This window comes from Macrotis lagotis, chromosome 1, assembly GCF_037893015.1.
Source record: "Macrotis lagotis isolate mMagLag1 chromosome 1, bilby.v1.9.chrom.fasta, whole genome shotgun sequence".
Lineage (NCBI taxonomy): Eukaryota > Metazoa > Chordata > Mammalia > Peramelemorphia > Peramelidae > Macrotis > Macrotis lagotis.
The window spans coordinates 786,305,747-786,321,445 of NC_133658.1; the positions used below are offsets into that span (position 1 = coordinate 786,305,747).

General features: G+C 33.5%; 1 protein-coding gene across 1 annotated transcript in view; it reads right to left on the reverse strand.

Annotated features, from left to right (window-relative positions):
• ARHGAP20 (Rho GTPase activating protein 20) overlaps window positions 1-15,699 on the reverse strand; it is a 168,094-nt gene that overhangs the window by 56,322 nt on the left and 96,073 nt on the right. The window contains exons 5-6 of the mRNA XM_074216639.1: window positions 10,380-10,421; window positions 9,414-9,498 (exon numbers count right to left, since the gene is read on the reverse strand). Of these exons, the coding sequence (XP_074072740.1) occupies window positions 9,414-9,498; window positions 10,380-10,421 (127 nt within the window). The remainder of the gene's footprint in view (window positions 1-9,413; window positions 9,499-10,379; window positions 10,422-15,699) is intronic.

Here is a 15,699-nt window from a genome sequence, read left to right on the forward strand (position 1 = left end):
GACTTAGTATGACCTTGGGAAAGGGAATTACTTCTTTACTTCAATTCAACATAATACTGCCAAAAATATTTTTTAAAAAATGACATATGGATAATGTTCTCTGGATCCCAAAAGAAATTATTACAGCAGAATGGTATTTATTGTGAGAGACAACAAGAGATAGAATGGAAGAGTAGTCTTCAAGTTAGAAAGAGCGGTTCTCAAATCTTAACCTCTGGTGACAGGTATGTCACTCTAGGTAAGTAATTTCTGAGTGCTCCAAGACCTATCAATTTGAATCAATGGAGGAAACTTATTGAGTTCTCTACACTGATGAAATCACAAGTCCAAGTCCTTCTTTCCCAGACTATAGTACCATTGTGTCATTTTAGTCACGTACAATTCTTCATGGCACTATTTGGGTTTTCTTGGAATGATTTGCCATTTCCTTCTCCAGTTCATTTTACAATTGAGGAAACTGAGGCAAACAGGGTTTGCAGGCTGGATTTGAACTCAGGAAGATGAGCCTTTCTGACTCCAAGTCCAGTTCTTTATCTATTGTGCCACCTAACTGTCCTCAATACTATAACAAGAAATAGTATCAGTCTTAAAGTCACAAAGTCTTGAGTTGAAATCTGGTTTTATATATTCATTAACTAAATGATTCTCTTAATTTCTGGCTGCTTAGTTTTGTCATCTGTAAAATGGGCATAATAAGAGTATCTAATACCCAGAGTTATTTTAAGGATAAAATGTTTTGAATATCTTGAAGTGTTATATAAATAATATTGTTATTCTAGGTTTACTATGATATACTGCTTGACTAAAACAGTCACTAGCACTTTGTCTCTTATTCCCCAAGGAAGACAAAATTTAAATCACATAATATGGGACCATTGAGATTAACTGGAATAAGCTTTAAAGTATAAATGAATTGTTAAAGGGAAAAAAAGATCAATTGAAAATACTGACTGCCAGATATTTAGTGGAAAAGGCACTGAATGTGTAGTAAGAAAAACTTGAATTCAAATCCTGCCTCTGACAAATTATTTACTAGCTCTGTGATAATGAAATATCAGGTCATTAAGATCCCTTTTGTAATTTATGATTTTCTAAATATTGCAATTTCTTTGTGTTGGAGGTATTTTATTGATCTAATTATTTTATCTTCTGAATACCTATTTTTTTATGAATAAAGGTTTTTAAAAAGGAACCCCTTTATAACAGAGTTATCCTGAGATTTAGAGCTAGAAGAAAATCATTTTAAAAGATAACAAAGATTTGGGATTTTTTTTAAGGTTTTTGCAAGGCAAATGGGGTTAAGTGGCTTGCCCAAGGCCACACAGCTAGGTAATTATTAAGTGTCTGAGGCTGGATTTGAACTCAGGTACTCCTGACTCCAGGGCTGGTGCTCTATCCGCTGTGCCATCTAGCTGCCCTTGATTTGGGCTTCTTAATCTTTTCTGTGTCATAAACTCAAAAGGCAGTCTGATGAAGCCGTTGGTGTCATAAGTTCAAATAATTTTTATAAATGTCTAAGTAAAATAGGAGGGATTAGAAAGGAAACTAATCATATTGAAATGCAAGTAGTAAAAAAGAAAATTACTTTTCCAAGATCATAATTAGCCAGAGAATGAATAATTTGAAAAATAAAACATGGGGCAGTTAGCTGGTGTAGTGGATAGACAACAACTCTGGAATAGAAGGAACTGAGTTCAAATCCAAAATTAGACACTTGCCAGCTGTGTGGTCCTGGGTAAATTACTTTGTTAATTTCCATCTATTTTTTTTTTTAGGTTTTTGCAAGGCAATGGGGTTAAGTGGCTTGCCCAAGGCCACACAGCTAGGTAATTATTAAGTGTCTGAGACCAGATTTGAACTCAGGTACTCCTGACTCCAGGGCTGGTGCTCTATCCACTGCACCACCTAGCCGCCCCAATTTCCATCTATTTCTAAAAATTGTTGATGAGTTTTTCTGTTTTATCACAAGTTCAAACGAGCTTATTTACCAGGATGGTTATAATTCAGGGGACTCATGGCAAAGGTGGTTAAATGAATGGGAAAAATAGCAAACTTCAGTCTATATTCAAATAATTACTGTTCTTTCTCTGAAGGAATAATGTATACTTCCTCATTTGTCCTTTGGGATTGTCTTGGATTATTGTATTGCTGAGAAGAGCTAAGTCATTCGCAATTCTTTTTTGAACAATATTGTTACTGTGTGCAACATTCTCTTGGTTCTGTTTGCTTCACTGAGTTGTTCATAGAAGTCAGGATTCTGGTTCTATGTTTTTCTGAAATCATCCTGCTTGTCAGTTCTTTTAGTATAATGATATTCCATCACAATCATATACCACAACTTGTTTAGCCAATTGATTCTCAAATGATAGATATCTCTATAATTTCCAATTCTTAGCCATCATCCAGAAAGCTATTATGATTATTTTTCTACAGATAGGTCCTTTTCCCTTTTGTTGGATATCTTTGGGATCTATAACTAACAGATTGCTGATCAAAGGGTATGAAGTTTTTAATAGCCTTTTGAGAATCATTCTAAATTGCTCTCCAAAATGGTTGGATCAGTTCATAACTCCATCAACAATGTATTAGCTTCCCAGTTTTCTGAAATCCCCTCCAATATCCAGTATTTTCCTTTTTTGTCATGTATTAGCCAGTCTGATAGTTGTGAGTTGTTTTAATTTGCATCTCTCTAATCAATAATGATTTAGAGCACTTGTTCATATGACTTTATATAACTTTGATTTCTTTTCTGAAAACTTCCTTTTCATATCCTTTGACCATTTATCAATTGGAGAATGACTTGTATTTTTAAAAATTAGTGTCAATTCTCTGCATATTTAAGAAATTATGTCTTTATTAGGGCTATTTGTTGCAAAATTCCATCCCCTCCCCCAAGCTTTCTGCTCTCCTTATAATTTTGTTGTATTGATTTTATTTGTACAAAACATTTTTAATTTTATGTAATCAAAATTATCTGTTTTACTTTGTGTACTGCTCTGGTCCTAAATTGTTCCCTTATCCATAAATCTGATAGATAAATAATTCCATGCTCTTCTAATTGGTTTATTATATCACCCTATATGTGCAAATCATGTACCCATTTTGAATCTACCTTGGTATATGGTATAAAAAGTTATTCTATATGTAGTTTCTGTCATATTATTTGCTAGTTTTCTAGCTGTTTTTGTAAAAATAAAGAGATTTTAATCCAAAAGCTTGGATCTTTGGGTTTATGATAAATTAGATTGCTATGGTCATTAACTATATGTAATTTATATCTAGTCTATTCAGCTCTCTATTTCTCAGTCAGTACAAATTGTTTTAATAATCAACACTTTATAATACAGTTTGAGATCTGGTACAGTTGGCCCATTTTCTTTTGCATTTTTTTTGAGTTGTTTTGATGTCTTTGAAATTTATTCTTCTAGATGAATTTTGTTATTTTTTCAAGCCCTATAAAATAATTTTTGGTAGTTTGTTATGACACTGAATATATGAATTTAGATAGAATTGTCATTTTTATTATATTGACTTGGTCTAACTATGAGCAATTAATATTTTTCCAATTGTTTAGATCTCACTTTATTTGTGTAAAAATTGTTTTGTAGTTGTGTTTATAGACTTCTTGGGTTTATTTGGGCATGTAGCTTCTCAAATACTTTAAATTGTCTATTGTTATTTTAAATAGAATTTCTTTCTATCTCTTGCTGCTTCACTGTGTCGGCATTATTGATGTATGTAGGTTTATTTTGTATCCTGCAACTTTGTTAAAGTTAATAATTTCCAGTAGTATTTTGGTTGATTCACTAGGATTTTCTAAATATAACATATCATCTGTACAGAATGATAGTTTTGTTTCCTCATTGTCTATTCTAATTCCTTTAATTTTTTTCTTCTCTTAATGCTATAACTAACATTTTTAGTACAATATTAAGTAATAGAGGTGATAATGGGCATCCTTGCTTCACTCCTGATTGTATTAAGAATGCTTCTAGCTTATCCCTATTACAGATAATGCTTGCCAATGGTTTTAGATAGATACTGCTTATCACTTTAAGGTAAACTCCTATGCTCTCTAGTATTTTTAAATGGAATGGGCATTATATTTTTGTCAAAGATTTTTTTTTTGCATCTTTGAGATAATTGTATGATTTCTGTTAGTTTTATTATTGATATGGTCAATTACGCTGAAAGCTTCCTTAATATTGAACCAATCCTGCTTACTTGGTATAAATCTCATGTGATCATAGCAGATGATCCTTGTCATATATATATATAGCTGTAATCTCTTTGCTAGTATTTTAATTTTTTTGCATTAGTTGGTCTATAATTTTCTTTCTTTGTTTTTACTCTTTCTAGTTTGAGTATCAGCAGCAAATTTGTGTCATGAAAGGAATTTGGTAAGGACTCCTTGTTTGCCTATTTTTGCAAATGTTGAGATTAATTGTTCTTTAAATGTTTGATAGAATTCTCTTGTGAATCCATATGATTTGGGGGATTTTTTTCTCTTAGAAAGTTCATTGATGTTATTCATTTTTTTCTAATACTGGGTTATTAAGTATTTTATTTCTTTTTCTCTCCATCTGGGTAATTTAGTATACAATATCATCCATTTTAAATATATTGTCAAATTGATTGATATATAATTGGGCAAAATAGCTCCTAAGAATTTCCTCTTCACTGGTGGTAAATTCACCTCTTTCATTTTTGAGTGTTTTTTTCATAAAATCAGCTTCTAATTTTATGTTATCAGTTCAATGGCACTCTTACTTCCAATTTTATTCATTTCTGCTTTGATTTTTTTGGATTTCCAATTTGGTGTTTAATTGGAGATTTTTAATTTGCTCTTTTTCTAGTTTTAATTGCATGCTCAATTCATTGATCTGTTTATCCTCTATTTTACCGATGAACGCAATTAAGAGTTATAAAAATTTCCCTAAGAACCACTTTGATTGCAACATATAAATTCTGTTATGCTCTATCATTGATGTCACTTTGTTTAACAAAAATATCAATTTCATTTCATGATTTGTTTTTTGGCTCACTTATTTTGTAAATCTGATTTAATTTACAATTCATTTTTAATCCCTTTCTCATTGTCCATTTTTTACTGTATTTACAATTACATTATTGCATGTAACTTTTATGGCAATGATGTGAAAAGAATGCATTCACTATTTCTGCTTTTCTGTATTTGGTTGAGATTTTTATGTCATAACACAGTCAGGTTTTGGGTAGGTAACATGTACTGGTGAAGAAAAGGTATGTTCCTTTCTATTCCCATTCAATTTTCTCCAGAGATCTATCATATCTAACTTTTATACAATTTTATTCAACTCCTTAACTTCTTTCTTATTGAAGCCCCCCCCCCCCAACTAGTAGAGTGTTTATATAGTTTTTCCTTTAATTCATTCGACTTCTCCTTCAAAAATTTAGATACTATACCATTGGGTGCTTTTCATTGTTCTTGGCACTTTTCAACAAAGTAGCATCCTTCATTATCTCTTCTAATTAGATCTATTTTTGCTTTTACTTTGTCTGAGTTCATGATTTCTATCCCTGCTGGATAAAAGATTCTGCTCCATACCCTTACCTTTACCCTGTGGGTATCTCTGTGCTTCAAATGTTTCTTGTAAACAACATATTGTAGGATTCTGGTTTTTAATCTATTTTACTATCTATTCCCTTGCTATGAGTGATTTCATGTTATTCACATTTATACTCATGATAACTGTATTTCCCTCCATGTTATTTTTGCCTAACCCTCTCTCTCTTGCCCCCTCATTCTTTTCCTGATCAAAAGTATTTTACTTCTGATCACTGCCTTCCCCATTCTATCCTCCCTTTTATCAGTCTGCCTCCATCCTCTTCTGTTATCTTCAACCCTTTTTATTTTCTTATAAGGTAGGATGGATTTCTGGTTATTTTGTTTGTTTGTTTTTGCAAAGCAATGGAGTTAAGTGACTTGCCCAAGATCACACTAAGTATCTGAGGTCAAATTTGAACTCAGGTCCTCCTGACTCCAGGGCTGGTGCTCTATCTACTCTGCTACCTTGCTGCCCCTGTAAGATAGATTTCTGTATTCACTAGGAGTGTATATTATTCTTGTTTGGATGAGAACAAGGTTTATTAAACTTTGCCTGCTATCCCCCTCCACCTTCTCCTTTCTTATTATAGCTATCTCTTTACTATTTTATGAGGGATAATTTATCCCCATTCAATCTCCCCCCTTCTTCTTTCAGTTCAATTTTCTTTCTTAACTTTTATTTATTTTGGGGGTATCATTCCATCAAAGTCATGTTATATTCATACCCTCTATCTATACATTCTGCTTCTAATTGCTCTTATGTTAATAAATTTCTTAAGAGTTACAAATATTAACTTGCCATACAGAAATATAGTTTAATCTTATTAAATTTCTTATGTTTTCTCTTTTTTGTGTTGGGTTTTTTTAACCTTTTTATGTTTCCCCTGAGTTGGGTATTTGGAGGTCACATGTTTTATTCAGCTCTGTTCTTTTAGTTAGGAATGCATAAAAGTCTTCTATTGAAGTAGTCATTTTTTTTCTTGATAGATAACATTCAGGTTTATTGGGCAGGTGATTCTTGATTGTAATCCTTACTTCTCTACTTTCCAGTATATCACATTTCAAGTCCTCCTGTTTTTTTATGTGAAATCTGCCAAATCCTGTATAATCATGACATGTAACTCCACAATATTTGAATGATTTTTTTTTTGACAACTTGCAGTACTTTCTCCTTGAATTTGGCTTTGATGTTCCTAAGAGTTTTCATTTTAAGGTCTCTTTCAAATGGGGATCAGTGAATTCTTTCAATATCTATTTTGTCCCCTAATTCCATTATATCAGAGGAATTTCTTGAAAGATGTTTCTTGGTTTTTTTTTTTAGTCATATCTTTCAGGTATCCTAACATATCTTATATTTTCTCTCTGGGGTCTAATTTCTAGATCAGTTGTTTTTCCAAAGAGAAATTTCTTCTACATTTAAAAAATATTTTCTTTACACATCTTTTACTTTTTTAATTTTGTTTTATCATATATTAATGTCTCATAGTCATTAACTTTAAGTAATTATTTAAGTAATTAGTGAGCTTTTGTGTACTTCCTTTTCCATTGACCAATTATATTTTTTAAGGAGTTATTTTCATTTAAAAATTTTTTATATCTTTTCTCATACTATTCTTTTTTATGATTCTCTTGCACTACTCTCATTCTTTTCCCAATTTTTCTTCTACTTCTCTAATTTGCTTTTTTTTTGTAAGGCAAATGGGGTTGCCAAAAGCAGCTTGGCCCAAGGCCACACAGCTAGGTAATTATTAAGTGTCCGAGGGCGGATTTGAACTCAGGTACTCCTGACTCTAGGGCCGGCGCTCTATCTACTGTGCCACCTAGCCACCCTTCTAATATGCTTTTTAAAATTCTCTTAAAGCTCTTCCAGGAATTATTTTTGGTCATTTGACACTATTGTCCTCTTCTAAGTTTATGCCTTGATCCTCTTTGTCACCATAATAATTTTCCATAGTCAAATTCTCATATATTTTTTTTTTTTGCTCATTTTTCTGCCTTGGTGACTTGTTTTTATGTGAAAACTGGGCTCTGGTCTTGCACTTTCCTAAGCTTCTTTTGCTGGGGCTCAGGGTCTTCTTGTTGGATTGCACTGGACTTCAGGACTTAGCTTCATGCTTTCACTGGAGGGTAGACTATCCTTCTAGCTTAAACCAGGATGTCATGTCTCCCTGTTGCCCTTTCCCGGGTGTGGGAGAGGGCAACTTCCTCCAAGGGCGGGGGTGGGGGGTGGGGGATGGTGTCTTTCTGCTGGGTTGCTATGGAAACAGGATCCCTCTGACTACTGGTCAGAAATAGGGTCAAGATTTAGCAGTGGTTTATGGAAGGGGTGGAATCTGTGAGACTGGGGCTGGGGTTTTGAGGTAGTGCACAGAATGCATACTTGCCTAGGAGGCAGCTGGTGCGCAATAGGGTGGGGTCTTGCTGGTGAATGGCCTCAGGTTTTGAGCCTTTCTGAAGGTTCCCTGCGGTGAGGCTGGCTGCTACTCTTGCACTTGGACTTCATACTATCTTCTCACCACAGTGAGATGGAGCTTTGCTACTAAATTGGTACCAGCTGCTGCCCTGATCTTAGATCAATTCTGAAGTAACTTTTTAGTTGTTTGAAGATGAATTTGGGAGATCCTCTGAGGGTTCCTTCCTTACTCTACCATCTTGGCTGCATTTCCACTTTCTCTGCCTTTGCTGTTTCAGTGAGGAATATCAGACTTTTACTTGCCACCAATCTTTCCCGTAGTAAAAAACTAAAGATGTGAGTATTTGTAAACATTTACACACACTCATGTGCACACAAACACCCCCCCCACACACACACTTTTTAGTTTAAAGAAGGAACCAAGGGATCTTCACAAAATCCTTTAAAGTAACCAATTTTTGACTAAAGTAACTAAAGCAAAGGAGGAAAACAAGAAGATGCCATAGAAGATCACTGAGTTCTCATACCATAAAAAAAAAATCAAGCATTTCTTTCAAGCAGTGACATCTGGTACTCAGGAATAGGTCAAAACATTTGCGAAACTTTTGCTTTTGGCTAGAACATAACTATTTTGAACTACGCATTGTTTTCACATAAAAATAGCAGTTCCCAGTGATCTACAGCTGCTGTAGCCTATGAGTGATCATGGTGTCAATTTTAAAAATTCAGAAAATGAAGGGTTTTTTTTAATCTTTGACCACTGATAACATCTTTGATACTACCCCCACAATTCTAGGACACTGAGTTACAAACAGTAATGAAGACTCAAAACTCTTCCAGTTTAACCAATATAAGGGGAAAATATCTTTTTTGGAGGGAGAGGAAAGAGGTTGAAAAGATATTGCTCTCTTATAAAGGTGATGGGGGTGAGGGTTGAAGGGGTAAGGTTGCCATTTTTCAGCTCCACAGAAAGAAGGCTGATCTTTTCCAGACTGGTGTCCCCTATTTAAGAAATGACAATTCAGAAAATGAAGACTGTTTATTATTAATAGGAAATACCTCTTTGGGGAAATGACTTTCTTTAGTCAAGACAGCAGCATGACCCTGCAGCTGCTTCTGAAAGAGGCCAGTGAAGTATTTAGACCAGAGGGAGGAAGAGAGGAGGAGAGAGACATGACAAGTATTTCCTTGAATATTCTGAAATAGACTCTCTAAAGATGTCAAAGATGGCAATTATCATGGATTTCCCACTACACAGTACTCCCCAGAATTTGCATTTTACATACAGAGATTTCTACCCACATATTAATTTCTGAATGTCTTCTCCCTTTCTCTCCCAACCCCCAATGTTTTTTGTGTTCTTTCATACCCTATGACTTGAAATTAAATTTGTTGACTTAGAAAAACACTTACGTAAGCACAATTCCCAATGTCCTTTGCAAAGACTTTAAGGGGAATGCTCTTTGGATGGTCCTTCTCCTTTTCTTTGTCAATATATCTAATTAAATGCAAACATAAATACATACATACCAATAAATCATATGGATTTGAGTAATGGCATATTTCTAATTAAACTATTACATTTTTAACATTTATAGAAATGTAAATGTTATTAAGAAGACAAATCAATCATAAGGCAAAAGAGCAAATGGTAAATCTGAAGAAATAAACACAGGCCTAAGAAAAAAATGGACAATCTTTGTCATGAGAAGGTGCAGTTATGAACAAATGAAACCTATATTCCTGAAGCTTAAGAAATACAACTTGGAGAATCAGCTCTGATTTATAGTTTTCTTTTCTCCACTATCCTAGATTTCTATGATAATCTCTATTACTACTTGGATTCAGAATAATATTAATAAGTTAAAAGGAATGCCATAATTTCCAAGTTTGTGTTCAGATCAATTCTTAGTCATCACTTTCTGCAGATAATAGACATGTCTATGACAACAAATATTTTAAAGTAAGCAGGGGGAAAAGGTAGACTGTAAGCTACTTTTGAGTAGGGATAATGATGAATTAACTTGATTTGGATGGGACAAAGTCACGTGCTAGGTTTTTAATGAGAAATCATTAAATTTCACCTCAGAATAATAATGGTTCATAATAATAAAAATGTGGCAAGCCGCAAAATGATGTTACCAATTGTTTCTCTCTTAAAAAGTCAACATTCTCCCTTGGAAGCTTATGTATGTATGTAAATGAGACCATAAATTAATGCTACATTATTATTCCTAATATATAATGTAGATATAATTCCACCATTTCTACCAAAGAAAAAGATACTAGCTTAAAATAATCTTTGGGGGGAAATTTATTATATTATTACCAGTTAAGAAAATGAAGTTTCAGATCAAAAACAAGATAGTGTTAAAATACCTCTGTAGAAGAGATAACCATTTGTCCTTTTGTTCTGGAGAGCTGCAATCAAAGAAAATGGAAACAAGTCAAATGCAATAAAAAAATTCTCATATATATATATATATATATATATGTATATATGTATACATATGTATATATAAAATCCCCAAACTACTGGTAAACACTGCAAGACAGTAAATTCTGATATACAATTGAATATAAATAAGCTAAAATGTCACTAATTCCAGTGTTCAAGAAAGAGACTCCTACTATGGGGCTTCTGATGGATGATATTGTCAGATGAAAACCTCCTATACTAGGTTTTGTATATTTGATCAAATATTTGAATAACCATGATTTTATCACTGATAGTAATAATATTTTCCTGGAGATGGTATATGGCAATACCAATTTGGACAATCAAAATATCCCATACAGATATCCCATACAGCAATGGAAAGATATCTGCAGGAAAGTAGCCATTCATGGATGGGAAGTATCAAAAAAGACATCAAAAATGAAAAATATGACTAGAAAAGGAGGTGTGTCATTCATGGGGCAAGAATGAGAATTAACATGGACAGCCTGGGTATTGAATTTGTAATCAAGAAATGTTCAGTGACATATAGAAAATCTTTATGGATAAGAGTCCTGAAGAATAATCTGTATTGTTAGAACAACCATATCAATGAAATCTCCTGAAGTGTTTATGTACAGAGTATTGGATGATAATCCTGAGCTAAAGCTTCTTGACTGAGTTGTTCTAGAGCAGGGGAGTCCAATTTCTTAGCTCTTTTGGGCCACATCACCCAACAATTTTTCCCAAAAGAGGTAAAAGATTGGACTAGATGGGAAGAATTAAAATTTAGTGCCTATAAATCTAATTTTGCATTATATAGTATGTCCCTCAAGTCTAAGTACGACTTTAAGTTTTAGGCTTAAAAATAAACTAAGACTTTTAGGACACCCTTTAAAACCCTATATATATATATATATATATTTGTATGTATATGTATGTGTGTGTGTGTGTGTGTGTGTGTGTGTGTATGTTTAAGATATGATAATCACTAATCTGGTATTTTGAATAATTTAGAGTCTCTTGGAAAACATTCAAGACAGACCTATTTTTTTACTGTCTTCTGTTCCAAAGTAAATGGTATTAAAGTGAGATTCTGATATACTAACAGATTTAAAATTTGAATGAAACTCTTTGCATATAAAACTTGAATAGTAATTGGAGGAAAAAAGCCAGTTCTCTTTTTTTGTTGTTTAATGTTAAGTACACCATTGTACTTATTAGCCCCCTCCAGTTCACGCATTTGTTTCCTGGAACCTTTAATACTGAGTCCATATACTCTTACAATCCTCTCAATGTGCACATTTGCAGTTAAATTATTATCACTTAGTAATTGCTATCTTAGACATCCCTACATTGAGGACATAAGTGAAGATGAAAGAATCTGATAAATGTTCAACCTTTCATGGTTATACTAATATTTCATTAGCACTTTCAATCAGTTGTTCATGTTTACAGAGAAATCACTTAGAGGAACTGGAAACTCTTCTCATTTTTTTCTCTTCCAGGAAAAAACTTTTAATAAACATTTGCAATTTGTTTGTATCAGTGTTGCTTAGCAAGCTTTCTTCTAAATAAACTCCCTAGATTAACTGTCGTAAAGTTCTATATCATTTTTTACCATCATACATACATATACATTTCCTCTTTCATAATTCCTTATAATCTTTTGCCATATCTACTTTTTTACTCAACAGATGATTTCCTAGGTTTAAATGATGGAATGAAAGTAGCCTTTAGATCAAGTCTTAATGTTTATTACACAAGGCCTCAGTAAAAAAAAATAAGTCAGATTCACAAATTACTTGAAAAGAAATCTCAAGAAGACTTATCCCAATAAAAGTTATTCTTTTTATCCAATTAAAAAGTTTTTTTTCCATTCATTTATATTCCCTGACACCTAGTCAATAAATAATTTGACCTATTGGATCAAGACCAAGACCTGTGTAAGCCCATACCCATGAAATGGATGACAGAATTTCCCAGAAGCCCCAGCTAGGAAATTATCAATAACTTTCCACCATTTGTGTCAATGCTCCCTTTCTTCACTATGAAAAAAAGTCCAGTCCAGATTTAATTGTCCTGCCAACACTATAAAAAAATAGACTTTCTCATCCCTTTTCTCCCTAGTGAAAATAAATAATTACAAAGAATTATTAAAGGATCATATATTTATGCAGCTAATTCCCCCCCCATTACTTTCATCATAAAAAAATAACGTACATTTTTTTTCTCAAATTAACTTTGAAAAATAGTTGATTTCATTGTTTTAACTCATTTATTGATGTACTAGTTGGAATTTCTGTTAGAACACCCTCAACTTTCAGCAGATTCTACACAGTTTTGAGAAGGCATATTGAGTACTCTTTGGTAGTCTGGTATACATTTGGGCAGGCAGGGTCAAAGCGGCAGTTAAAGGAGCAGTAAAAGGTCAAGGGGAATGCTGTCAGAGGGGAGGTAAACTAATTGACAGACAAACCCTTTAAAAAAATGATAATTTTTCAAGATCTAAATTCTGACTGTGAAGAGATATTTATAAAACACCAAGTAATATTTATCCTTAGTTCTCAAAGAAGACTATGACATCAGGGAGGTGATGCCATGACAAGAACATGAATTGATTTGAGTGAAGGGGTGCAGGCTAAATCACCAGTCTCACTTTCTCCTCTAGAGCCATCTGGGTCCAGTGACTAGATATGAATCGGGATGACTGGAGATGACCCTAGATGCGAGGCAATCACATTTAAATGACTTTTCCAAGATCACACAGCTAGAAATATCAAGGCTGGATTCTGTCTCCTGGCCTCCTGACTGTAGGAAATATACTTCCCAATATACAGATTGCCCTTGTCTGAGTGTGATTAGTATCAGAAGAGTTCCCTAAAAGTGAATTTACTTAACAAAGGGGACTGAATACTGGGGGGGGGGGGGGAAGGTTTTACTGGGACTTTATCTTGAAAAATGAAACCAAAAATTATAAAAATAAAAGTGTTTTTTTTAATTAAACAAAATGTGGGTTATAATTGTGCCTTTTTACTAATAATCAGAATGAATCAAATAGTGATTTTTGAGGAGCATAATTTTTCCAACAAAATTTAGGAAAGTCTAAGGAGCATCCTTAATTTTACATTTGACTTTTTCATTACAAGCATAAATTAAGTAATTGTTGCAAATATTCCATTCTTTCATCAAATTTCCCCAAGGCCTCCCTTTGATATTCAAATCATTCTCTTAGGAGCCTATCACTATCAGCTACTGGACATTGATGGATAAAGAAGAGATAATGTAAATGGGGAAGGATTGAATGTGTACTAATTTTTGCTGGGAAGACTCAGTTAACCAGGACCTCTTGTATTTAATGTAGCCTCAACAAACTAGTTCTAGCCATTAGGAGTTAAAGGAAGGAAGCTTATAGTTGAATATATAGAAGAGTTTCTTAATAAATTAATACTGTCTAATAATATAAATGGAGTACCTTGTGAAATAGTCAGTTCCCCATCAATGAAAGTATTCAAAGAGACAGGATGATCACTAGGTCAGGGATGATAACAATGTAATTTATATCTAGCTCTACAGCAACTTATGACTAAGTCCTGAGGCATAATTCTCTACTCCTCTACATAATAGTCACAATTCTAGCTTTCCATGACACAAGTTGTAGAAAACAAATCAGACCATGTGGTTTAGCTATCCTGGTGCTATTCTGTGATATAGATGGAATGGCAGGCTTTTATAATTTTTTTTTGTTTTTTTTTTTGTTTTATAATTTTAACAACATGTTTTTTGCTTTAAGAAATTTAGGCATGCCTTTATAGTACTATTTGGGCATTATTTCATAATGATTACTATCATTTGACCATTATTACTGTTCAGGTGTTCTCATTGTGCCTGATTCTTTGTGACCTCATTTAGGGTTTTCTTGGCAAAAATTTGGAGTTCTTGAGGAACATATACAGTAAAATGACTTGCTAATAAGTGTCAGAGGGCAGTTTTGAATTCATGAAATTGAGTTCAGAATCCAGAGCTTGCACTCTGTCTAGAGTACTGCCTAACTGTCCATCTTATTATTAATATGCTTTAATGATTCTACGACTTCATGAATTAGGGCATTCTATTCACAGGTACAGAGCACATCTCATCTACTGCTTGTCCTCATATACATTCTGTACTGAAGAACAAAATATAATTTGGGACTTTCCTCTAGGTAGCTTGTCATCATAGGCAGCATGTAGAATTCCCATTGGTTAACCTCACTCACTTCATTACTAATATTCATCCTCCTTTTTGGGTCTCAAATCTCTTTTATACTGTTTATATTTTTTCTGTAATTCCACTGTAATATGTTCCAGCTTACTCATTCCCACCAAGTACCTCTCTATTAAATCCTTCTGTGTGACTGACATTATTCACGACCTCAACAAAGGTAAAATCCACCCTTGTAGAAACCTATACATAGCAATATTTCCTGAGGAGAGCTATTTTGTCAGTCCTTCAAACACATTAATGAAAAAATTATAGGGAAAACTCATATACCATTATCAGTGTGTTTAGAAATCTCAAAGAGTTTAATTGGTGTGAACTCAGACTGAAACTTTAATTGAGAGTCATTTAAATTTTCCATGGAGATCAAATTGGGTACCATTTATTTGCTTATATTTTACTCTTTCCTATAAAATGTGAAAGAATTCTAGGTTCTATAACAGAATATTCTACCAAATGCAGGAATCTCTTCTATACATCCCTAATGGAATTATTGGACTTCTGTGTACTGATTTCTAGTGATGGAACTTTCACTCTCATAAATTCCTCTCTTTCTTTTTGAGTAACTATTCATCCTTCCCTCTTCTCTATCTACATATGGTTCCCTACCCTAGTATCAGAAGATTCATTTTCCTCAGATGCCCATTTAGGTATCCTACTTGCTTTCTACCTGGGGTGATCATTTGGGGACCAATAGGGGAAAACTTCTCAAAATTGTGGACTATGAAAAGAAGAGATCTTACAGGTCCTAGCCAAATCCTTTGCTGAGACATAAACCTTATCTATAATAGCTTAGATAAGTGGTTACATCTCTAGTACTTACCATGGGCAAAAAGTACTATTCCTGATAAAGAGAATTGAATAACAGGGTACACTAAAGAGCATTACTAACTGTACTGAATGGACCTGGATTCAAATCCTACTTCTGCTGCTTGCTGCCTATATGAACAAATCACTTAACTTCAATGGGTCTCATTTCCTCAACTGTAAAATGAGAATGGA